This window comes from Erpetoichthys calabaricus, chromosome 10 (assembly GCF_900747795.2).
Source record: "Erpetoichthys calabaricus chromosome 10, fErpCal1.3, whole genome shotgun sequence".
Lineage (NCBI taxonomy): Eukaryota > Metazoa > Chordata > Cladistia > Polypteriformes > Polypteridae > Erpetoichthys > Erpetoichthys calabaricus.
In genome coordinates, this window is record NC_041403.2 from 33909397 (window position 1) to 33936347 (window position 26951).

Below are 26951 nucleotides of genomic sequence, written 5' to 3' on the forward strand. Positions count from 1 at the left end.
GCCAGGTGGCCAGTTAGAGAAACTTAGCCTGGAACTTGCCATATGGTGGGCTGCTTCCACAGGGAAGACTGCTTGCATCTGCAACAAACTAGATCCATAAATAAGAAGCTGAATTAATTTACTTCCCACCAGCAGAGTCATTAAACACTAGCTTTGATGGGAGCAGAAAATTCAGTTCACATCAATTAGTCTATTTTCACTTTATACAGTGTCTTAGAAAGGGACTCCGCAAAGCACATCCTGATGCAATAAAAAGCTACAGTACAACAATTTAGGGGAGCAGGATGCCAAATCTGTCCAGACAGAAATCAGCACAAAGCAGGAGGCCGTCGGATGAAAGTCCATCGCAAACATTATTCACAGAGGGTGGGTTTAGAATAGCCAATTATGGTAACAGGCATGTGTTTGGAATGTGGGAGGAAACCCAGAATACCCAGGCAGGCAAGGGCTGAGCATGCAAATGGCACACCGAAAACAGCTGGAGGAAGAAGTCAAACCCAGCATCCTGGATTCATGAACCAAGAGCTGTGCCAAAGTGAAGCTTGAAAAAATCAATAATGTTCTTAAATTAATGCATTCCTCTATTATTATTGTTGTTATTATTAGCATTAGTATTCAATATACTTTCTTGGATAGTCCCATTGCTACAAGCCTCTATTGGCCATAGACCAAGCCACAGTGCACTTTTATGTGGTGTGCATACGTGCTGTCATGCATGTGCGTCTTGAAGATCACCATCCAAGCTCTTTTCAGGTATGTGATACCTTTCCGGGTCAAGGGAGGGGTGGCGCTGCCACTAACTGTCTTGTTATATTCTTTTTCCAAGTTGGGGGCAACTGACCCTGCCCCTTCCATTCCTGGGGCTTCAGATGGATGACTGCCCAGTCGAAGGCGTCGCTTATCACAGAGATGACTTGACTGAAGGAGCTCTGATTCTGACAAACTACCGGAAGAGCTCAGTTCATCTGAAGCCACCCTTTTACACGGTGATTGCCTTTTTTGTTGCAAGTAAACAGGGATGTTCGGATAAGCACAAATAGTGGATTTTTATGTATATTTATTTTGTACAAATTTTTTGCCATTTATTTGTGTTCAATTGCACCCCCACTGACACGTGCACGTGGTGAAGCACTGCTTTCGTTTTTAGGAAAGTGTTGTACTTCGTGAGGCCACTTTATATTTTTCTCTGTTGGACATGCAATATGTGATGCGAATTTTGACCGGCAGCGTAATAAGTTAGTTCACCTACACGCTGGTTCCACAGTTGCCATTTGTGTCACATGGTTGGAAATAGAGCGATAATTTATATGTATACTTGCATCTATTTAATTTTTTTTTTGATCAGGAGGATATTAGCATATATAGTGTGGAAATACTTCGTAAGAGAAAGATAAAAAGAAGCTCCAGAAAAACAAAGTTCTGGGGACCGTCCCTGTATATTGTCCAATGGACAAAAATAAAGCAAAGAAAAGGGTTGCAGTGATCAAAAGTCCTAGCAATTCGTAACGATTGACAGTTTACATTAAACAAAATGGTGTTTATATACAGTATCAAAATGGAGGACAGGAAGTGGTTGGCAGGAGATGATGTCGAAAACAGGAGACGGAAGTGATGTCATCAGTGGTGGCCGGAAGTGATGTCATAAGTGGCGCCTGAAGTGACGTCTTGGTGGCCATTTTGGAACCCGGAATTGAAGTGTCTACTTTTCTTCGTTTTTTCTGTTGGGAGATTAAGAGATTTGGGTAAGTACCTCGCAACAACCCCCTGTCTTGCAATGTTTCACTCACCTTTGGGCTTTTTGACTGCCTCCTAAGCGCACGTGTGTGACAATGGTTATACGTGTTTGTTGCTGGGTATAACTTAATAAAGTGTATTTAAATAAAAAAGTCTTCATAATTATTGTATTTTATTCAAGAACACTGTAATAGCCCAATATAAGGCATGCAAAATTGAAAAAAGTAAACTCAGGTCATTTATTCTCACTCCTTAAAAAATACAAAATGAACTGAACATGAACTAGTTCAAAAGTGAAAGGGTGAACTATGAATGTGAATTTATTCATTTTAATCTGTGTGAACTGTAACTTTGAGCGAGTTCTTGTGAGATGTGAACTTGTACAACACTGGTCGTCCCTCTCTCTGTCTCTCCTTCTGAAACCTGCCACCTGCAATGGCTCTTCTGGCTCTTGCCACCTGCAACACTAATTGAGCTCTGTAACTGCTCAAGGCAAATTACACGATATGAATCTTGCTCTGTCCTATTGATTTGAATTGTTCAGGTTGGATGTTTTCATCCATTTAAACTTTTAGTGTTTGACATGTCTGGTTTCTCTTTATATAAATTCTTACAGGTTTAAATTAAATAAAACTTGCTATTATCTAGTTGAAATAACTTTGTTGTTTATTGACATGACAAATTGCAGAGGGGGTTACAGGTGGTCTTTTTAACCCAGGTCCTGTTAGGGTGGATCGTTCTGTTCAGCCCTCTCAATGGTAGAAAAAAATGGTGAATCAGAGTAGTCCCGGAAGATGGTCAGCCTATCATTGTTGAGGTTCCCAGTGATAGCACCTTGAGCATGGGAAAGTGCTATATAAGTAAAATGTATTATTAGTATATTATTAAGTATTACGTGATGTACACTTAAAACAAGGTTAATAAAATAAGGTTCAGTATACAGGAATTTCTTGTTCATCAATAAAGCAGAACCTAGAAGACTTGTGTAGACTATTTCATTACAACATAACCACTTTCACGATAAAACAAATATCATCAGTGACAGGCGATATGAAGATGTGTTGGTGGGTCCAGAGGAAATCACATGGAAAGCTGTCAAAGATATTGCTGAGAATCTTCTTGGTAGAACAGAGCACAAAACTATGTCCAGAAAACCATTAAGCACAACATGGTGCTAAAGATTCCTTTTCTGCATTCACACTTGAACTTCTTCCCTGCTAATGTTTGCGGAGTCAGTGATGAACTGGGTAAAAGATTTCAGCAGAACATTGCAACAATGTGAAAGCTGAATCACGGCAAGTGGAATCCATCACTGCTGGCCAACTATTGTTTGACGCTGAATGAACGAATGAAAATTATCATCAAAACATTTTTAGTTCAACTGAACTAATGCAGTGTGTCAGCATCATTAAGTGATTAATCACACTAAATACAGTAACAGTTAAACCCAATTATTTTTGTTTTTCCTAAAGCTGTGTATCATAATCACTAAACATTTTTCAGGGACCAAAACGTCTGAAAAAATGTGTTGTTCACTGTCATTATACACATGTTTGTACATTCTCAACAGTGCTAAATCCATTTCAGGGTCATGAAGGCAGGCGTCTATCCTGAATAGCATTAGTTTAAAACCAGGAAAAAAACAGGGATAGTTTGCCTGACCAATCAGAGGTTTCTACTTACAAACACACCCATACTCACATGGGGTCTTATTATAGAGATGCCAATTAACTCAGAGTACATGGAGGAGAAGCCATGCAGAGATGGGAGGTACAGTAGCAAACAAGATCTGGGAAAGGAATTTCAATCCAGGACAGTGAATTATTATTATTATTATTATTAAATGGGCATGCTTGATCCAATTATTTTTACTTCTTTGTATGATGATGATGATGTTAATAATTATTAATATTAGAAGTAGCAGTGGTACTAGCAGTGCCAATGTGCTCTGTGATTACTATCATGTGGGGTCAAGTCCTGGCCCTAAAACTGTAGGCATGTTTTGCATGTCTCTTCACAGGTTTTGCTCCTGCATCCCAAAGATGTGCGTGTTTATCTGAATTCATCCTAGAAGTGTGAATCGCACCCTCTGATTTGGTTTGGCTCTTAACAAATGTACATGGCTATTAGGCTAGGCTCCTTCCACCCAAGTTATGTGGTGCAATGTGCGGAGTACAAGTCAAAGGAAGTTGAGCTTAAGCTTAATTGTGCACTAATGAGGCCTCCACTGGAGTACTGCATGCAGTTTTGGTTTCTGGGCCACAAAAAAGACATAACAGCACTTGAGAAAGTCCAGGGAAGAGCAACTGGTCTGATTCCAGGACTGCAGGGGATGAGTTAAGTGGAATGATTAAAAGAGTTGAGTCTTTCCGGTTAAAATAAAAAAAGGATTAATAGAAAGTGTTTAAAATTATGAATGGAATTAGTCCAGCGGATTGAGACACTCTGCTCTGTTGGGCCCTTGAGCAAGGCCCTTAACCTGCAATTGCTGAGCGCTTTGAGTAGTGAGAAGAGCGTTATATAAATGCAAAGAATTATTATTACTTTAAAATAAGCTTAACAAGAACATGGGGACACAGTTGTTAAGATTAAATTTCACACAAACGTTAGAATATTTTTCTTTACACAGAGAGCCATAAACACATGGAATAAGTTACAAAGTGATGGGGTGGAGAAAAGGACTTTGGAAACCTTCTAGACTCGACTTGATATTATTTTGGAGAAATTAGGTGAATAGGACTGATGAGCTTTATTAGGCCGAACGGCCCGTTGTCTTCAAAATCTGTCTAAGATTCCAAAGTGTGTTCAGTAAATGGAAGTATTATTATTGGTGGTGTTGCAGTCACCTGTAATTGTAAAGCATAAAAACATTCTGAGATTCAGTGTCCATCAATTTAGACTTTCTTGAATGATATCTTATATGAACATTTCTTTTCTATGTGTGACAGGGTTCTGTAATGGAATGGTTCCACTCTTGCCTTGAACCCGAGGCAGCCAGGATAGGCTCTGTGCCCTTGTGGCCCTGAAGTGTACTATGTATGTTTTAAAATGTTATATTATGTGAAGATTTCTTTTCTTCAGTAACACAATGAACTACAGATGACTAAGTTGAGAAAATCACATTTAGGGCAGCAGTGCCACAAATGAAGTTTTCCGTGGTGCACACCAAAAGGCTATTTTTAAGAAGTGATTCACATTTTTTGGGTATTATGACCACAAAGACTAAAAGAAGCATTCAGGCGTCCACCTACGGCTATGGAGGCAATGAGCACATTGTAGCGAGTGATGCAGCTGAGGCTTACATCTGCAGAGATGAAACTGCCACTGTAGATAAAAAGAATCAGGCACTGTTTATTTTTAGACAGTTTACTGTGTCGAAAGATGAGCAGATAGTAAGGTTTTTTTTTTCTTTGGAAGTTCATCTTGTTCACATATTTTTCTTCTTTTACACCTTAGCCATGTACAAATAAAATGGCCTCTCCTGTCCACATCTGCACTGCCATAAGGTGCTGTGATCAGCCGGTGCTTGGAAATCTTCAGTACTGGATAGCACACCAGCTTGGAGTTAATAGTACACACACTCACACTCACACAAATAAAGCCTGCCTTGGAAAGAGACTTGTGATTTTTCTATGTAATGGGAAGGTCATAAAAGCCTGCAAAGTTTATTTAACTTACTAATTAAATAAAGATTTAATAAACAAATACAGAAACTGAACCTATAACAGTATTTTTTGGTTCTCTTTTTCATTTTGTTTGTCTTTTCTTTGGACTAATACGTCATGTGACCGCAAAATGCTCACAACCATAGTCGGGTTGTCACATGATCCATTTTCCATCTATTAGGTTCAGCGGTGCTTTGGGGCACCCCTTGTCTTGACTGGTTAAGAATCTCATTACCATGGGACAACCCTGGGGGCAAGCCAGTTAAATATGGCCATGCCACCAATGTTTAGTAACCGTTGATGGATAAACTCTAACACCATTCTTTTGTGAAGTAGTAGGCAAACATGGCTGAAAATCGAGCAGTTAGCTGGTGCTTTCATACTTTTTGTTTTGCTTATTTTGTTTTCTCTTTTTACTCGTTGGCATCACATTCACTTCCCCTAGTATTTCTAGCTCACAACAATCCAGAGGAACTTTGTCCTAATCAATAACCCTTACAAATTAAATTAAATACAATTAAGAAATTAAAAAGAAATAAATATATGTATACTAGACAAAGAGCCTGTTTCGACAACGTAAGATTAAATGGGCACGAGTGCAATAGTAATAAGTATAAGCACCACAAACCTGATATAGGTGTATTGAATGAATGCGTAATTAGGCCTGGAGCTGTAGTCGAAATCGCCTTTCAGGCCTCTAGAGCTTTAATCGAAGTTGCCTTTCTCTTTGAATTTTCGCGGCCGTAAATCCAACGCCTGCTGCAATGTCGTAAGGTTTTTCGGGCAGCTGCGCAGAAGGCCACTGCGCATTCGGCTTCGGACGGACCTGAGTGAGTGAGTGAGTGAGTGAGTGAGTGAGTGAGTGAGTAGACTGGTGAATTATATATAAGATATATATATATATATATATATATATATATATATATATATATATATATATATATATTGTCACACACGTGCACATGGGAGGCAGCTAAAGGGCTTGAGTAAGGGCAGTTCCGAATCATACTGGGATGTGGCAGAGTGCAATGACTCTGTTTCTCCCTTTCCTGTAGACCATTCACGGGAGATTCCATCTGGCTCTCTTGACGTCACTTCCGGGACCAAGCCTATGGAAGGAGACCTTGCCGGCTCCGGCCCCCTGTGATGTCATGCCCGGGCTCGAACCAATGGCTGAAGACCTTCATGAGCTCGACCCTTATGATCTCACTTCCTGTCTTCCCCTTTAAAAGCCTCCACCTTTTTCCTATTCCCTCAGTTCTGTTTTGGACTCAGTTTTGTGCACATCAGTGCTCTCATTTACTTGCAATTTGCAGCCAGGAAACCAAATATACAGGTGTCTGCCCCAAACCTTTCTATGACTCTGTGTCGAGTTTGTGACAATAGTTATCGATGTGAATACAGTATATGTTAAAATATGCTACAATATACCTCAAGGATACTGAAGTATATACTTGCAGTATACTGAAATATATTGTAAAATATGTAAATTATCGCAGTTTTTGTATATTGCAATATAATATTCCAAACATATATATATATACAGTGATCCCTCGCTATATAGCGCTTCGCCTTTCGCGGCTTCACTCCATATGTAAGCATATTTAAATATATATCACAGATTTTTTGCTGCTTTGCGGGTTTCTGCGGACAATGGGTCTTTTAATTTCTGGTACATGCTTCCTCAGTTGGTTTGCCCAGTTGATTTCATACAAGGGACGCTATTGGCAGATGGCTGAGAAGCTACCCGGCTTACTTTTCTGTCTCTCTTGCGCGGACTTTCTCTGATCCTGACGTAGGGGGATTGAGCAGGGGGGCTGTTCGCACACCTAGACGATAAGGACTCTCGTCTAAAAATGCTGAAAGATTATCTTCACGTTGGCTACCTTCTGTGCAGCTGCTTCGTGAAGCGACATGCTGCACAGTGCTTCGCATACTTAAAAGCACGAAGGGCACGTATTGATTTTTTTATCTGTCTCTCTCTGCTCCTGACGGAGGGGGTGTGAGCTGCCGCCTTCAACAGCTTTGTGCCGCGGTGCTTCGCATACTTAAAAGCAAACAGCCCTATTGATTTGTTTGCTTTCCTCTGTCTTTCTGACAGACTCTGCTCCTGACGCGCACTCCTTTGAAGAGGAAAATATGTTTGCATTCTTTTAATTGTGAGACGGAACTGTCATCTCTGTCTTGTCATGGAGCACAGTTTAAACTTTTGAAAAAGAGACAAATGTTTGTTTGCAGTGTTTGAATAACGTTCCTGTCTCTCTACAACCTCCTGTGTTTCTGCGCAAATCTGTGACCCAAGCATAACAATATAAAAATAACCATATAAACATATGGTTTCTACTTCGCGGATTTTCTTATTTCGCGGGTGGCTCTGGAACGCAACCCCCGCGATGGAGGAGGGATTACTGTATTGAAATTGCATACATTACCCAGAGGGGTGAATTTCCAGCTCTTAGAAGTAAGAATACCGGTCCCCCACCCTTACCAGTGGAGAGGCAAGAGTGAAAGCAGAGGAAAGTGTTGTCTGTGTTCCCGTGTTTTCTGGTCGAATCCATGTCTCTGTCAGAGCCATTGCTTAGACACCCCCTTGGGTGGCAAAACCTGGAATAAAGTCTGCTTTGTTGACTGCAGCGTGGCAGTTCCACAAGCCAAAGAAGAAGAAGGTATCTGAGATGGTGGCTTGACGCAGTGGACAAAAGTTGCTAAAGGGTCGTGAGAAACATCTTTGTCAATAATGGGAATGTATTGTTAACACATGTTGAAGATGACATTGACAAGAAAACAAAAGAACAGGACCTTTGTCAAGTAGGAATATCTATTGTCTTATTTTGTGGACTTGCACAGGTAGAGTTGTGGTGTTTACACAAGTAGTTCTTCACACAAGGAGGGCTACACATGAGGGCTGATGCTTGTGCAACAATTCTCCTTAAGTAGGGAGCAGCAGTGAGCCCAGTTGAGAGCCACAAAGCAATTAGCAACACAAAGCAATGGACGGCACTCGTTAAACAGAACAAAACTATGTAGTAGCAGGCAAACCAAGAAACATGAGAGTTGACTACTAGATTTAAAACACAATAAGCAGCAGTAAAATTAACTTTACAGCAATAATAACAACCAAGTGCAGAGAACAATATATAAAACACAGGTACAATCGCTAAAGAAACCCAAACCCGAAAAACACTTAACTCTGCCAAAACTGATTCTTTGGAATCCATTTTCCTGGTGAGGGTCACGATAAAATATTTTCAAATGTAATATTTCACTTTCGTAAGGGAATGAATACTTGAGAAATGTATCCTAATTTACCAAAATCAGAAAATCACCTAAAAAAAATTACAATAATTTTAGAAAAACACAACCACAATTTCTTTTCATTTAGGAGGAACAATATCATTATAAAATCCTAAGAAAGGCAAAAGTTCCACAAAAATGAGTATTAAATGAAAATTGAGAATTCGCTTCAGAATTATTTCTGTATAATTTATTTTATCTTATTGGGATTCTGGAGTTATGCAAATATTATTATTGTTATGTTTTCATTTTAGCAGCCATTTGTTTTTCTGTGGGTACCACCATTTTGTGATCCCCTTGTCATGGATCGTTGCTTGAATGTGCAGGCCATGATTCCAGCCATTGCATGGCGTCTGAGATTGTAGATTTTAACAAATAAACAGTCGTGTGGGCTTTAGATGTGTGTACCGGTTGCTGAATTCTTGTGACCCTCCTACTGACAACAAAATAGGTTTAGTGTTTTGGTTTTGGCCAAAGATCTTTCCTGGTTTTGGACTTTGTTTTGTTTAAGTTTTATGTTTTATCTCCTGGTCGGTCTATCATTTAACAAAGAGTGCCCTCACTGAAAGCTCAGCAAAGAACCAATTTAAATAGGACTAACATAATCTTAATACTGTAAAGCAAAATAAGCTTTTTTTATATCAAAAAACAAGTAGAGAGGAAGTAAATGCAAATGCAACTAGCAGTGGCCAAGAGGTCTGCTAAAATTACTTAAATATTATGTTTTATTTTTATCACAAAAACATTTTGTTTTTCCATGGATGCCACCATTTTGTGGTCCCTTTGCCATGACACATTGCTAGGTTCCTCAGGGCCCAGTTCCAGAAGTTGTTTGGCATCTGAGATTGTAGATAGTGACAGACGTTTGCATGTGATTTAAGTGGGCTTACTAGTTATTGAATTCTTACAATCCTCAAATTAGGTTTAGCATTTTGGTTTTAGGCAAAGATCTTTTGATATTCCAGTTATTGAGTTTGTTTTGTTTAAGGTTTCCATTTCATCTCCTGGTCCATCCTTTTACCCTGAGTGCCCAGACTGGAAGCTCAGGAAAGAGCCAAATTAAAATATGACTAAACTAATGCAAATACTTTAAAGCAAAATAACCCTTTAATGTCAAAAGAATCCAGGAGGAGGCAAATGCCAGTGCAAATAGCAGTGGCCAAAAGGTCTGCTTATGTATTCCTGTCAGGTGACTGCAGCACTTGAGAGTAATCTAAAATCAAAGGGCCTCATCCTTAAACACAAAACACACAACTCTGGTAAGGGGTCCATTAAAAATAGCAAACCAAATAAAAATAAAGCTCAGTGAAGGGATTGAGGAAAAATAACAAAACAAAAACAAGGCCATGACCAGACTGAAGTCCTACCATGGATGCAGGAAGATCATTCAGATTCCAAAAATGGACTAACCCATCACTAAAATGAATAAAGATTCAGCTGTGGTATCACTCATGGGGTCAAATTTAGTACGAAGATAATAATAATAATAATAATAATAAATTACAGATGAAAGGTTTCTCTATTTTCATGGAACTCTAACTATAGCTTGATTGATGTGCATAAATTTGTTAGAGATGGTAGAGAGTTGTGTTCACCTCTAGAGGGCTCTGGTCAGGTAAGATGGTTAGACAGGGTGTTTGTGTGTTTGTGCATTTGCGTGTGTGTGAAGGGACTGCTGCTTCCTTCCTTTTTATAACACTTTCAATCTGTCTTAATTCAAGTCAGGTCCACAGGGGGCTTGGGACCTACCCCAGTAACCAGCTGGAAAGGTCAGTCGAGTCAGGAAAAAGTAAAAAAAAAAATTTCAAATTTGAACTGAGAGTTAGTTTGGAAAAAAATCCATGCAGTCACGAGGAGACTACAAACACTCCATACAGTCTGGGGCTGGCCACAGGAGAAATGTGCTTTCAAAGCTAAACACGGACACCCAGTTCTTATAAGATGTGCTTCTTATAATGTCATCTTGTTTCCAGTCAATCATTCAGTTTGCTTGACAGATCAATCTATTTTTATTCAATCCTATTCTGTGATATCATCTACTGTTGAATTCTGCTCTGTACGTGTAATATTTCTATTGCACTATTATATTGCATTGAAGATTACTTGTGTTTTGTTCTGTATATTGCATTGTATTAACGCCCTTGTTTTGACACCCACTGCACACACAACCTGCCTGGAAAGGGTTCTTCCCAAGGTTTCTTCCATTTTTTCCCTTCTAGGGTTTTTTGGAGAGTTCTTACTTGTCTTCTTAGAGAGTCAAGGCTGGGGGGCTGTCAAAAGGCAGGGCCTGTTAAAGCCCATTGCGGCACTTCTTGTGTGATTTTGTTCTATACAAAAATATATTGTATTGTATTGTATCTTCTTTAGCATCTACTACAAGGTACAGGATGGAATAATCCAAATCAAGGCAGCCAAGTCAACAAGATGCCACACAAAATTAAGTAAATCATGATCTCACTTCATAACTCCCACCTCTTCCTTTCTGTTTCTCCGCTCTATGATTTAACTTACATTACACGGCTTTGTTTCAGATTCTGACAAGCTTTATAAAAAGGGCAACATTAAATATTTTAACAGGTCTCAGCTGTCTGTAACAAACATGTTTGTGTCTCTGCTGTAATTTACCAATTCAGGTAGCCTAAAGTAACTTGCATGGTTTGATGTGTGGCTTTTCTTCAAATGAAGATTAGGTTGTACTGACATCGCTGCATGCATCTTTCTCAAAGGAGGGGAAATTATCATAGTTGCTACAAAATTCTCAGAGTGATGCAAATTTGGTCCTACTCCTAAGAGTAGGAGTATAAGCATTTTGTCAATTTTGCTAATTTAGGAAGCTACTCCTGACTTCACCAGGATTTAGGAGAGCTCATGAGCTATTTTAACTCACTAGGAGCTGCCAGAAGATGGTGTTCAGGCTGACATTCCAGGAAAGGCTGAAAGTTTTGGAAACACTGGACTTGAAACAAAATATTGATGTGAATGAGATATGATATATTTGTAAGAAATAACTCCAGTTCTCAAGTCCTTACACTGGCTCCCAGTTAGGTTTGGGGTAGATTTCAAAATCCTCCTTTTAACATTTAAACCCTTAAATGTCTAAGGGCCTACTTACTTATCTAAACTTATCATTACGTACAAACCAGAGCTCACGTTAAGATCTCAACATGACGGCTTGCGTGTGATTCCAAGGATTAATAACAGTAACAGTGGGAGGTCAAGCTTTTAGTTACAGGTCCCCGAAGTGGCTGAATGGTCTGCCTGCCATTACAGGAGATGTCCGATTGGCTCAGCTTTTAAATCCTGGTTGAAGACTCACTACTTCAGTTTAGCATACCCTGAGTAGAGCTGCTGCTTAGCTGTGCATACTGCATCTCTGTTGTTAGTTTTTAGCACTTAAATATAAATATGATGTTTATAAACTGTTACTAACCTCTGCCTATTCTGTTTCTCTTCTCAGTATCCTCATGTGGTACTTGGTGCCACTGCTGTACTGCCAAGTTATTTGTCTTCATATGGAAAAGTCATCTCAGATAAATGAGCACTGAAATCATTGGGTAGAAGGGACCTTTTATTCAGATTGACCAACCCAGCAATTTAGCTGTAATATGGCCAATGTGGTTGAAGGCGGCTTGTTGGCTGAGGTCTCTCACTGTATCTGGCTTGTCTGGCTCCTTTTCTAAATCTGACTGTAATTCTACCATTAGCTGATGGACAGATATTGTAGTTTATTAGTTTTATTAATTCATTTCTAATTTGATTTTGATGCAGTTGAACAAATCTGTAACCTCACATTTGATTGTTCTCTATTTAGTGAGTGCTATAATCTATTCTTGCATTTTTCCTTTCAGTTTGTACTGTTGTATTATATTCCTGTGTTGGCCATGATGGATTGGCCAATGAGCTCTGTGAAGAGGATGACTTGTGTTCTATTTTGGGTGTTGTATTTACCCCATTTTTTTAACAGCCATTGCACCCCAACCTACTTGGAAGGGGGTCCTTGTCTGAATTGCATTTCCAAAGATTTCTTCCAAGATTTGTTTTTTTTTTTTTTTTGCTTTTTCTTGTCTTCTTAGGGAGTCAAGCCTTGTGTGATTTTGGGCTATACAAGAAATAAATTGTTGCTGGTGAAACTTAGCTTTTTGAGTTGTTGGCTTACCCATATTAGACAAATCCATGCCCTCTGACAATTTTTCTCTTACAAAAAATGAAATATGCGTACAATATATATATATATATATATATATATATATATATATATATATATATATATAATATACAGTGCATCCAGAAAGTATTCACAGCGCATCACTTTTTCCACATTTTGTTATGTTACAGCCTTATTCCAAAATGGATTAAATTCATTTTTTTCCTCAGAATTCTACACACAACACCCCATAAAGACAACGTGAAAAAAGCTTACTTGAGGTTTTGCAAATTTATTAAAAATAAAAACACTGAGAAATCACATGTACATAAGTATTCACAGCCTTTGCTCAATAGTCTTTTTGAATATGATGCCATAAGCTTGGCACACCTATCCTTGGCCAGTTTCGCCCATTCCTCTTTGCAGCACCTCTCAAGCTCCATCAGGTTGGATGGGAAGCGTCGGTGCACAGCCATTTTAAGATCTCTCCAGAGATGTTCAATTGGATTCAAGTCTGGGCTCTGACTGGGCCACTCAAGGACATTCACAAAGTTGTCCTGAAGCCACTCCTTTGATATCTTGGCTGTGTGCTTAGGGTCGTTGTCCTGCTGAAAGATGAACCGTCGCCCCAGTCTGAGGTCAAGAGCGCTCTGGAGCAGGTTTTCATCCAGGATGTCTCTGTACATTGCTGTAGTCATCTTTCCCTTTATCCTGACTAGTCTCCCAGTCCCTGCCACTATAAAACATCCTCACAGCATGATGCTGCCACCACCATGCTTCACTGTAGGGATGGTATTGGTCTGGTGATGAGCGGTGCCTGGTTTCCTCCAAACGTGGCACCTGGCATTCACACCAAAGAGTTCAATCTTTGTCTCATCAGACCAGAGAATTTTTTTTCTCATGGTCTGAGAGTCCTTCAGGTGCCTTTTGGCAAACTCCAGGTGGGCTGCCATGTGCCTTTTACTAAGGAGTGGCTTCCGTCTGGCCACTCTACCATACAGGCCTGATTGGTGGATTGCTGCAGAGATGGTTGTCCTTCTGGAAGGTTCTCCTCTCTCCACAGAGGACCTCTGGAGCTCTGACAGAGTGACCATCAGGTTCTTGGTCACCTCCCTGACTAAGGCCCTTCTCCCCCGATTGCTCAGTTTAGATGGCCGGCCAGCTCTAGGAAGAGTCCTGGTGGTTTCCAACTTCTTCCACTTATGGATGATGGAGGCCACTGTGCTCATTGGGACCTTCAAAGCAGCAGAAATTTTTCTGTAACCTTCCCCAGATTTGTGCCTCGAGACAATCCTGTCTCAGAGGTCTACAGACAATTCCTTTGACTTCATGCTTGGTTTGTGCTCTGACATGAACTGTCAACTGTGGGACCTTATATGGACAGGTGTGTGCCTTTCCAAATCATGTCCAGTCAACTGAATTTACCACAGGTGGACTCCAATGAAGCTGCAGAAACATCTCAAGGGTGATCAGGGGAAACAGGATGCACCTGAGCTCAATTTTGAGCTTCATGGCAAAGACTGTGAATACTTATGTACATGTGCTTTCTCAATTTTTTTATTTTTAATAAATTTGCAAAAATCTCAAGTAAACTTTTTTCACGTTGTCATTATGGGGTGTTGTGTGTAGAATTCTGAGGAAAAAAATTAATTTAATCCATTTTGGAATAAGGCTGTAACATAACAAAATATGGAAAAAGTGATGCGCTGTTAATACTTTCCGGATGCACTGTGTATAGTGGGATATGGCCGGCCATTCATCCCAGCCAATACCCCCAGGCCACTAGATGGAGCCCTCCTTGCAACGTGGAGATGCCCCGAATTCCAGCAGGGCATCATGGACTATGGAGTTTTAATACACAGCCCTGCTGGATAATGTCGGGGCCGCCAGGGGACGCTGCAGGGAGATGCAGAGATGTTTATTTTCCATACAGCCCTGAAGTAGATCCCAGTCACATGATTGGAAGAAATAAAGTGCTTCCGGGCTGATGAAGAAAAGGAGTTTTTATCTGACCCGGAAGTGTTAACAGTCACATGGACAGAGAGAGAAACACTTCTGGTCAAGGACTATAAAAGGACTGTGGGAGATCCCAGATGTTGAGCTGAGCTGGGTGGAAGGGTGGCAACGCATCTGGGAGAGTGGAGGATTGATTATTGTGTTTGATTATTAATTATAGTGATTATTGTATGAATATTATGGAGAGGAGGGTGCTTTGTGCACTGTATAGTTTGAATAAAAACAATATTTGGTCTATTACCTGGTGTCTGGCGTGGTGTCCGAGGGTTCAAGGGAGCGATAGCACCCCCTATCTTTTACAGTGGCGTAGCCGGCAGGATTCTCTGGCCGTCAGTTTGGCAGAGGACCTGTATATAAAAATTTCTGTTAACAGAGAACCCCAAAAAGACAATATCAGGACACTCAGAGGAGAAATCGCCAAACTCTACAGGCAGCGCTGCAATATAGTAAGCCTTTCTATACTTCGGTCTGGGATGGGGAAGAAATCAGAAAAAAAGAATGGGAATACCCAAAAGGAGCAGACCCTAAATGATGCCGAGCGTTTATGGACATTCCTGACGGGAAGCGAAGAAGACAGGGCAATAATTGATGGCGAGAGGACCTGAGTGTTTCGGTAGCGGGATGTCTGTCGGACTTCGGACACACAGGACTACCTCTATGAACTAGGAAAACGCAGTCAAGGTTCGGAGGTATGTGCCGGAAAAACGCCCAATGCGCCGGGACCTTTCTTTAATTATTTTTCAGAGGCCTGTCTTCTGGAATCAGACGGTGAGTCGGAAACCTACTTCCTACCTTGGCAAGATGGCCGCTATGACGAGGAGGCTAGCCAATGTAGGACTCTGAACCTTGGAAGCCTATTCGACCGGAGCAGTCACATGGACTACCCCGAGGCAGGCTGGGGAGACCAAGATGTCAACAAAGACTCACATGATCACGAAGGTATCGTCCCATTTGCCGAAACAGGACACGTGATCTCTCCTGAAGGATTGTGGGAAGGAGAAGGTCAGCGTTGGTCCCCGACGGAACCGAGCTCCCTGAAGGGGAAGGGAGAGGCAAGCAAAGCAGCGCTAGACATAAATAAAGGTATAGAGGGACGGGATATAACTGAACGGTCTGCCGTTAAATTAGAAAAGGCGGATCGCAGTCAGCCAGTAGCGGCACGCGGGTCGCGTATGGGGATGTGGATGTACAATTTAAACAGATTTTAATTTTCATGTTAAGTGTTAAATTTGCATCAATGCAACATATAAACATTAAATAAACCAACTTTTTCAAATGTTTGGCTCTGAAATTTGTTAATTGTCTTTGCAAGTCCTATTCTAACTGGAATAACGACTGGCATGTCAAGATCTGCTTTGTTGTCTAATGTTATCACCTGAAGATGTACTACATTACCTTTCTTGGATACATCCTTCTTTCTACCGTAATTTGTGCGATGGATGACCCGATTGTGTGAATTTCCCATTGGGATTAATAAAGTATCTATCTATCTATCTATCTATCTATCTATCTATCTATCTATCTATCTATCTATCTATCTATCTATCTATCTATCTATCTATCTATCTATCTATCTATCTATCTATCAGATGTTGTTAACGGTTGTAGATATTCTTCGGGGTATTGTAAGTTGATTTTTTCATCTTCCGTACCGTCACTACCAACTGTTTCAGCAGTCTATTGATATGCATTTAACTAATTTGCTGTGTTACCGATCGTCATTTTTGGTGTTAATTCATTTGACTTCATCATTTCTCGGTGCTAGGATTGCACGTGTACTCATTTTTACTGTTGATAATGCTTCGGGATGAAATTCTTCAATAAGATTTGGACATAGTACATGTTCTTTAATTAGGTACTTAAAGTGAGGAAAACATTCAAATTTATAAGAGCTGAGAGCGCAGGAAGTGTATCTGACAAAAGCATTCACAAGACTGAGAGGTGAGAGGACCGTGGTCTTGTTTGAAAATGGTTGCTAGGAGGGCGTGACTTTTAAAAATATCATGGCAATATTCTCATCTCACGGGACTTGAAAAAATCTTTTCCAGAAAGTCACATCTCCTAAAAAGTCTTGTTGCTTCAAAAGATTTTTTTATACAATAGAGAGATATCTTTTAAATATATTGTTACCAATATAAATATTTTTTAAAATATGTTACAAGTATAAATATTTTGCAATCTCTTGCAGTAGAGCATAACAGATATAGAAAAAGATGTTCTGCTGTAGCAGCCACTAACAGGAGCAGCAAAAAGAAGAAGATAGCAAAATAGATTATGAAATATGTAAATTATTGCCATTGGTTGCATATTTAGATATATATTCCGAAAATGTTATTTATATTGAAGAGATTGCTAACCTTTTTAACAGTTTTTCTTGAAATATCAAAGAATACCAAGCTTACAGTACGCATGTTTCAGAGTGGAATACATCACATCTGGCATGTGCTGACATCAATACATTGGATTCATTGGAAAGCCTGTCTTTAATACAGGGTGGAGCATAAAGATCTCCCACATTTTGAAGGGGTCTAAAAAGTGAACGAAGCTATCAAAAAAAATTGTATATATTTCTAAAAAGTACATAAAAAACAGTTATATTTTAATGGGTTTTAAAAATCCTATCAGACAAATGTAGGCCATCATTGGCAATACATTGCTGAAGACGTTGGGTCATCTCAGGCGGAAAGGAAATCCTCAAGAGATCGAGGATGATATTTGAAAACCTTTTCCTTTAGGTATCCCCAAAGGAAACAGTCACATGGGCTTAAATCTGGTGACCGTTGCTGGCCACCTCACATCTCCCTTTAAAGAGATCAAATGCCCAGGGAACATTTCCCCTCAACACTCCGAGCGAACACCGTGCTCTGAGAGCTGTGGCCCCGTCCTGTTGAAACCACACATGTTCTGTCCTAGGTCTGCCCAGTGATTTTCTTTTCAGTGTGGACCCAGTTACCCAAAGGTTAGAAATCCATAGCAAAATCATTTTCCGATCTGGTACAGATGCATTTCGACCAAGTGCGAAGCATGTACGGAATACTCTATGCATCGCTATCACAGAACGGTTGTTCTCATAATATACTTTACCAACAAAGCCCCAATGTTCACCAGTCCAACTCATGATGGGTACTGAAAACAGAAGAGCCTAACCTAGAGACCTACCCCACTTCTCTTACCCCCACTACAGCCCGCACAGTTCTCTCTTAAAATGTGGGAGATCTTTATGCCCCACCCTGTATTTTCCAGGGAAAAACAAAGGTTATAAATGATCTTTCAGAAACATAGAATCTAAACAAACAGTATATTCCATGTCTTGTACACAATCCATCCATCCATCCATTCTCTTCCACTTATCCAAGATTGGGTCGCGGGGTCAGCAGCTTGAGAAGAGATGCCAGGACTTCCCTCTGCCTGGTCACTTCTACTAGCTCTTCCGGGGGAATTCCGAGGTGTTCCCAGGCCAGCCAAGAGACATAGTCCCTCCAGTGTGTCCTGGGTCTTCCCCGGGGCCTCCTCCCGGTTAGACGTGCCCGGAACACCTCACCAGGGAGGTGTCCAGGAGGCATCCTGATCAGATGCCCGACCCACTTCATCTGACTCCTCTCGATGCGGAGGAGCAGCGGCTCTACTCTGAGCTCCTCCCGGATGACCGAGCTTCTCACCCTATCTTTAAGGGAAAGCCCAGATACCCTGCGGAGGAAACTCATCTCAGCCTCTTGTATGCACGATCTCGTCTTTTGGTCACTACTCACAGCTCATGACCATAGGTGAGGGTAGGGACGTAGACCCACCGGTAAATTGAGAGCTTTGCCTTACGGCTTAGCTCCTTTTTCGCCACAACAGACCGATGCAGAGCCTGCATCACTGCGGACGCTGCACCGATCCGCCTATCGATCTCCCGATCTATTGTTCTCTCACTCGTGAACAAGACCCCGAGATACTTGAACTCCTCCACTTGGGGCAGGATCTCACTCCCAATCCTGAAATGGCACTCCACCCTTTTCCGGCTGAGAACCATGGTCTTGGATTTGGAGGTGCTGATTCCCATCCAAACCGCTTCACACTCGGCTGCGAACCGATCCAGAGAGAGCTGAAGATCACGGCCTGATGAAGTAGATAGGACAACATCATCTGCAAAACGCAGTGACCCAATCCTGAGCCCTCCAAACTGGACCCCCTCAATGCCTTGGCTGCACCTAGAAATTCTGTCCATAAAAGTCAGTAACAGAATTGGTGACAAAGGGCAGCCCTGGTGGAGTCCAACTCTCACTGGAAACGGGTTCACTGGCAAAGCGGACCAAGCTGCGACACCGGTTGTACAGGGACTGATCAACCCTTATCAGGGGGTCCAGTACCCCATACTCCAGAAGCACCTCCCACTGGATTCCCCGAGGGACACGGTCGAACAAAGAGGCTCACCACATGTAGGAGGGGCCAAGGAGGTTGGGTGCAGTGTGAGTTGGGTGGTGGCCGAAGGCGGGGACCTTGGCGGTCCAATCCTCGGCTACAGAAGCTGGCTCTTGGGACTGGAATGTCATCTCTCTGAAGGGGAAGGAGCCTAAGCTAGTGCGCGAGGTGGAGAGGTTCCGGCTAGATATAGTCGGGCTCACCTCGATGCACAGCGTGGACTCTGGAACCAGTATTCTTGAGAGGGGCTGGACTCTCTACCACTCTGGAATTGCCCCCGGTGAGAGGCCCTGAGTGGGTATGGGCATATTTATTGCCCCCTGACTTGGAGCCTGTTCATTGGGGTTCAACCCGGTAGATGAGAGGGTAGCCTCCCTCCACCTTCGGGTGGGGGAACGGGTCCTAAGTGTTGTTTGTGCGTATGCTCCGAACAGCAGTCTGCAGTACCCACCCTTTTTGGAGTCCCTGGAGGGGGTGCTAGAGGGTGCACCTGCTGGGGACTCCTTTGTTCTGCTGGGAGAGTTCAATGCTCACGTGGGCAATGACAGTGAGACCTGGAAGGGCGTGATTGGGAGGAATGGCCCCCCTGATCTGAACCCAAGTGGTGTTTTCTTATTGGACTTCTGTACTCGTCACGGATTGTCCATAACGTACACCATGTTCAGGCATAGGGGTGTCCATATGTGCACCTGGCACCAGGACACCCTAGGCCTCAGTTCGATGATCAACTTCGTGGTCGTGTCATCGCACTTGCGGCCACATGTCCTGGACACTCGGTCGAAGAGAGGGGCGGAGCTGTCGACTGATTTGTTGGTGGGGGAGGATACCGGTCAGGTCTGGTAGGCCCAAACGTATTGTGAGGGTCTGCTGGGAACGTCTGGCAGAGTCCCCTGTCAGAAGTAGCTTCAACTCCCACCTCCAGCAGAACTTCCTAGGGAGGTGGGGGACATTGAGTCTGAATGGACTATGTTCCATGCCTCTATTGTTGAGGTGGCTGACCGGAGCTGTGGCTGTAAGGTGGTCGGTGCCTGTCGTGGCAGCAATCCCAGAACCCATTGGTGGACACCGGCGGTGAGGGATGCCGTTAAGCTGAATAAGTCCTACAGGACCCTTTTGTCCTGTGGGACTCTGGAGGCAGCTGATAGGTACCGGCAGGCGAAGTGGAATGCGGCTTCGGTGGTTGCTGAGGCAAAAACTCGGGTGTGAGAGGAGTTTGGGGAGGCCATGGAGAACGACTTCCGGATGGCTTCAAGGAGATTCTGATCTACCATCCAGCGTCTCAGGAGGGGGAAGCAGTGCAGTGTCAACACTGTATGTGGTGGGGATGGTGCACTGCTGACCTCTACTCGGGATGTTGTGGGTCAGTGGGGGGAGTACTTTGAAGACCTCCTCAATCCCACTAACATGTCTTCCAATGAGGAAGCAGAGCCTGGGGACTTGGAGGTGGGCTCTCCCATCTCTGGGACTGAGGTCACCGAGGTGGTCAAAAAACTCCTTGGTGGCAGGGCCCCGGGGGTGGATGAGATACGCCCGGAGTTCCTCAAGGCTCTGGATGTTGTAGGACTGTCTTGGTTGACACGCCTCTGCAACATCGCATGGACATCGGGGACAGTGCCTCTGGATTGGCAGACCGGGGTGGTGGTCCCCCTCTTTAAGAAAGGGGACCGGAGGGTGTGTTCCAACTACGGAGGGATAACACTCCTCAGCCTCCCTGGAAAAGTCTATTCGGGGGTCCTGAAGAGGAGGGTCCGTCGGATAGTCAAACCTTAGATTCAGGAGGAACAGTGTGGTTTTCGTCCTAGTTGTGGAATAGTGGACCAGCTCTACACCCTTGGCAGAGTCCTGAAGGGTGCATGGGAGTTTGCCCAACTAGTCTTGCACACAATACATTTACAAATATGTTACAATATATTAAGGGAAATGTATGTTTGATTATAATTCAAATATAATCTTAAAAATGTAGTTTTGAACTATGTTCAAATTTTTGGGTTTATTGAAATATATTTTATTTTCATAAGGGTTCAATACCTGCTTCCGGAATGTTCCGGCCAGAAACCTCCAGGTAACAAATAGAATTTAAAAACCTTTGATGTTACCATTGAAAATTTCGGTGACACCCCAGCAGCTGCTAGTAAAGCAACTATAGAGTGTACAGAAAAAGTTGAAGAACATTTTACTGGCTGGTTGGGGTGCAATCTCCACGACTAGGACCCCAGATGGATATTATGAGTTAAATTCAGGTGCCGAAGTACTGCGTGCAAAGGAGCAGGCAAGAAGGCAGGACTCAGGAGCTCTGGGGATTTCCATTTGGGAGAGAGAACTTCACAATGATGTGGCCACAGTTTGACCAATGTGTAATGGAGTATGGACCACGAGTGTGTGTGGAGAGGGGACAGTGGAGGTGAAACATGACTTACCTCTGACAGCAGCAACATTTGCTTACGCATGCTAGGGTTTTGCGTCTTGTGTTTTATGAAGTAAAGTAATAAATACATAATATTTGTCGGAGGAGTCACACTTGTGTATTTTACATGGTGTATCTCTGTCAATGTTGGCATCTCCCAACTCAGTACGCAGTGCAATATTTTAATTATGGAAGATGTATGATAAAAATATGTATATGTAAAGAGAAAAGTAAAAAGCTAAGCTACAGAAGACAGTGGGCCAGGGAGTAATGTGGGTGAGCCTAGGCCTACCTGGGCCAATACTGGCACTGGGCCTTGTATGAAGGTGTGTGCATCCATTTTTGTTTTTGTGCCTTTTTTCTTTTCTCCAGCCTTACTGGAGTTTTTTTTCTTCTTTTTTTCTGTCTTTCTAGTCATCCGACCTTACCTTTTTCTTTATTGAATACTGTATAATATTGTTGCCTAATCCATCCATCCATCCATTATCCACCGCTTATCCAAGGTCCGGTCGCGGGGGCAGCAGGCTAAGCAGGGAAGCCCAGACCTCCCTCTCCCCAGCCACCTCCTCCAGCTCCTCCGGGAGGACCCCGAGGCGTTCCAAGGACAACCGGGAGATATAATCCCTCCAGCGTGTCCTGGGTCTGCCCCGTGGCCTTCTCCCAGTGGGGCATACCCGGAACACCCCCCCCCCCCCAGGGGGCATCCTAACCAGATGCCCGAACCACCTCAACTGACTCCTCTCAATGCGGAGGAGCAGCGACTCTACTCCGAGTCTCTCCCGGATAACTGAACTCCTCACCCTATCTCTAAGGGAAAGTCCAGCCACCCTACGGAGAAAACTCATTTCAGCCGCTTGTTGCCTAATCAACTTCCTATTTATGTCATCTTATAAAGCACTTTGAGCTACATTGTTTGTATTCAAATGTTCTATAAAAATAAGTGTTGTTGTTGTTGTATGAGGCCGTCCCATTATGGGGTGCCACTCTGTCCTATCCTGCTACCAAATTAGGCTTTGGCCACTTACAACTTAGAGAATGGATGGATGGATGGAAGCATAGATTGCTGACTGATTCATTTTTTATGTTCAAAGCAACATACATGACAACAACAATAAACATGCTTTAAAATGCCTGATGAATAATAAAATAAAATTCCTATTCACGGAAAGCTTCAGTGCGGAGACATTTTGACAACAGTTTAAGCAAAAAAGGTGATCCATCTGTAATGTCAACTTACTGTTCATTGAAGAACATTTCAGCAGAAAAAGTAATGAATAATAGAAGAGCAGAGCCAAATATTATGATTATCACAGCAGAAGGAATTTACTTTCTATGAAAAATTAATATCTGCACTTGGACGTCGCTGTGTTCACTAGCTGTGCGGCTATAATTTTCAAAGTAGGCAGGCTAAAGTCATGGCCACTTCCCATAGTAAACATATTTTAAGCTAATGAAACAAAAACTCCTGATTACATACCTTACCCATTGGTAATAAAATTATACCTTTGTGTGAAAATGGAAAAAAAGGAAAGGCAGCACATTTCTGTGACTAATGTTATGAAATGTTCTGTCTCCATGAGAGCTGTAATTACAGCTCTTCAAAGATGTAGGAGTCTGCCTCCGTGATGTCTGTGGGAAGCTTAGACGGACATTCACTTTATTGGGCTGCTGTCTGGAAGCATACAGTATGCCGGCTTTACAAGCAAAACTTGTTTTTCTCATCAGTACCTACGCCTGGTTTTGCGTCCGTGTGGATTTTGCACGTTCTCCCCGCATCTATTTCAGTTGACCTCTGGTTTTCCCTGAAATATATCTAAAGATATACAGTGCAGGCTCTCCTTTGCAGTGCTGCCACCTAATTTCACTTAAGGCATTAAAATATTTTTATGTCATTCTGTATATTACGCTTTTCATTATTTGAGTTCTAGTAAAGCAGTTTCAACAGGTTAACATCTCTTGAGAGCTGGAGAGCACCGTGGAGATTTCTTGGGCACATTCTCAGATGATTCAGCACTTATGGGATGAGACAGAAGATAAGAGTCGTTGAAGAACTTTGTTTCTTGGCGCATGGAGAATCGGGCAATTAACATCAGCAAAACCAAGGAAGTGGTTATTGATTTTCGCCGCACCAAAGATTCTCTACGCTCAGTCACGATCCAGGGAGTGAATGTGTGTTGTTGTTCTTTGTTATAATATGAGGGGGGAGTCAAGCTAAAGTTAGAAAATGTGATTTATTAGAAAAATGGAACGAACCTTCACAAAACTGATCATGTCATTTCTCAATGGAGTCTCCACTCTTCTCAGTGCACTTGTTCCACCTGTCTGGAAGTGCCAGTGGATTCCAGCAGAATAAAAGGTTTTGGTTTGTCCTCGCAACCCTTTGTGTACCCAAGTTACTGTCGAACACTACATGCCGAGGGGTACTACAGTCACTAGTGCAAGTTACTGTGACTTGCTGGAGACCAATGTGAAGCCTGCTATTCAATCCAAGTGGTGGGGTCTGCTATCTCAAGGAGTCCTTTTGCTGCATGACAATGCCCACCCGCCCACACACTGCTAAGAACACCAAGGCTTGTCTGGAGAAACTGAAGTTTGAGGTATTGTCATATCCTCCTTATTAGCCAGAGTTGGCACTGTGTGATTTCCACCTTTTTGGATTATTAAAAAAAACATCTGGGTGGTTGTTGATTCAAGACAGATGACGACGTGAAGGAAGCGGTGCACAAGTGGTGGTGAGGACAAGACAAAACCTTTTTATTCTGCTGGAATCCACTGGCACTTGGCATAAGTGCATTGAGAAGGTTGGAGACAACATTGAGAAATGACGTGATCAGTTCTGTTCGTTCAGTTTTCTGATAAATCCCATTTTCTAACTTTAGCTCGTATTTCATGAGCTTCTGTAAGAAGCTAAATATCCCTCTTGGGACACATAAAGCACTGTCTACAATGATTTCAGAAAATATTGAGACCCCTTCACTTTCTGCACACTTTATTATGATATAGATTTCATTTCAAATTGATACATTTCCCATTTTCCCCATCACTCTACATTCAAAAACCCATAACATGTTTCAGAAAGGTTTGCAAAATTATTAGAATCAAATACTGAACTTTCATATTTATTTAAGTGTTCAGACCCTTTGCTGTGGTACTCCAAATTGTGTTCAGGAGCCTCCTGTTCTTTTTAATTCTCCTTAAGATGTGTCTCAAACTTGTTTGGAGACCACCTGTAACAAAGTGATTTGATTGGACATCATTTAGGAAGGCACACACACACCTGTCTATTTAAGGTCCTACAACTCACACTGCATGTCAGCACAAAACTCGGGCTATGAAGTCCAAGGAACTCTGTTTAGACCCCCGCAAATCAAATCAAACAGGGTGAGGGCATACAATCATTTAAAGCTTCGAGTGATCCCAGGAGCACAGTGATCTCTTTAATTCTGAAATGGAAGAAGTTTCTAACCACCAGGACTCTTCCTAAAGTTTGCTGTGTCGTCAAAATGACAAATCAGGAAAGAACAACCATGCTCAGATACAGTAGGTGACTAAGAGGTGACCAAGATCTCAATGGTCAATCTAACAGCGGTTTAGAATTCCTCTACTGAGATGGAAGAATCTCTAGAAGGATGATCATCTAAGAAGCATTTCATTAATAAGGCATTTATGGTAGACTGGCTAGACGAAAGTCACTCTTAAGTAAAAGGCATATGACAGTTTACTGTAAAGGACTACAAGAACATGAGGAAGAAACATTATCTGGTCTGACGAGACAAAAACTCAGCTCTTTTAGTAGAATTTCAATCACTTTATATGGCAAAGACCAGACATTGCTCCTCATCTGCCTAATACCATCCCTATGGTGAAACATGGTGGTGGTAGCTTCATGTTATGGGGTGCTTCTCAGTTGCAGGGTAAGGGGACAATTTTCAGATTTGAGGGGAGGATGAATGCAGCCAAATACAGAGAGATCCTTGAACAATACTCACAGCTAAAGTTGCTGCCAAACAAGCTTTTACAAAGTACAGAAATAAGGATATGAATACTTATATGAATGAAAGATTTTTCATACATTTGCAAACCTTTCCGAAAACATGTTTTCACTTCGTCATTATGGGTTATTGAGGGTAGACTGATGGGTAAAAATGGCAAATTATTCCATTTAATACTAAATCTGAAACACAATTAAGATGCAGAAAGTGAAGGGGTATGAATACTTTCTCAAAGACACATGATATTCTATATGGTGTTCCACAAGGCTCTATCCTGGGTCCGCTGCTCTTCTCAATCTACATGCTTCCATTAGGTCAGATTATCTCGGGACATAACGTGAGCTACCACAGCTATGCTGATGACACACAGCTGTATTTATCAATAGCACCTGATGACCCCAAATCTCTTGATTCGCTAACACAATGTCTAACCTGTATCTCAGAATGGATGAATAGTAACTTTCTCAAATTAAATAAAGAAAAAACCGAAATCTTAGTGATTGGCAATAATGGATACAATGAGGCTATTAGAAATAAACTGGATGCATTAGGATTAAAAGTCAAATCGGAGGTAAAAAGCTTAGGGGTAACCGTTGATTGTAATCTGAATTTTAAATCGCATATTAATAAAATCACTAGGACAGCATTTTTTCACCTAAGGAACATAGCAAAAGTTAGACCTCTTATATCATCGAAAGATGCAGAGAAATTAGTTCATGCGTTTGTCTTTAGTCGGCTAGATTACTGTAATGCACTCCTCTCAGGACTACCCAAAAAAGACATCAATCGTTTGCAGTTAGTGCAGAATGCAGCTGCTAGAATCCTTACCAGGAAAAGAAAATCCGAACACATTTCTCCAGTTTTGATGTCACTATACTGGTTACCTGTGTCATTCAGAATTGACTTTAAAATTCTGCTTATGGTTTATAAAGCTTTAAATAATCTCGCCCCGTCTTATATATCGGAATGTCTGACACCTTATATTCCAAATCGCAACCTCAGATCCTCAACTGAGTGTCTCCTTAGAATTCCAAGAGCAAAACTTAAAAGAAGTGGTGAGGCGGCCTTCTGCTGTTATGCACCTAAAATCTGGAATAGCCTGCCAGTAGGAATTCGCCAGGCTAATACAGTGGAGCACTTTAAAAAACTACTGAAAACACATTACTTTAACATGGCCTTCTCATAACTTCACTGTAATTTAATCCTGACACTCTGTATATCCAATTCATTATAATAACTATTCATTCAAAATTTGTACTAACCCCTACTCTCTCTTCTGTTTTCTTTTCCGGTGTCCT

General features: G+C 41.9%; 1 protein-coding gene across 1 annotated transcript; it reads left to right on the forward strand.

Annotated features, from left to right (window-relative positions):
* The first annotated feature begins 715 nt into the window (after positions 1–715).
* LOC127529437 (uncharacterized) lies at positions 716–26951 on the forward strand. The gene is made up of 4 exons (XM_051932980.1): positions 716–753; positions 827–1008; positions 15598–15905; positions 25952–26951. The coding sequence occupies exons 1-4, from the start codon at positions 716–718 to the stop codon at positions 26837–26839; spliced, it is 1416 nt and encodes a 471-aa protein (XP_051788940.1). The 3' UTR covers positions 26840–26951.

Coding starts and splice junctions, on each gene's coding strand:
- LOC127529437 (XM_051932980.1), top strand. CDS start 716: ATGTGCGTCTTGAAGATCACCATCCAAGCTCTTTTCAG. Junction 754..826: donor ACCATCCAAGCTCTTTTCAG/GTATGTGATACC, acceptor TCTTTTTCCAAG/TTGGGGGCAACTGACCCTGC. Junction 15,906..25,951: donor CCCTGAAGGGGAAGGGAGAG/GCAAGCAAAGCA, acceptor CTCTTCTCAATC/TACATGCTTCCATTAGGTCA.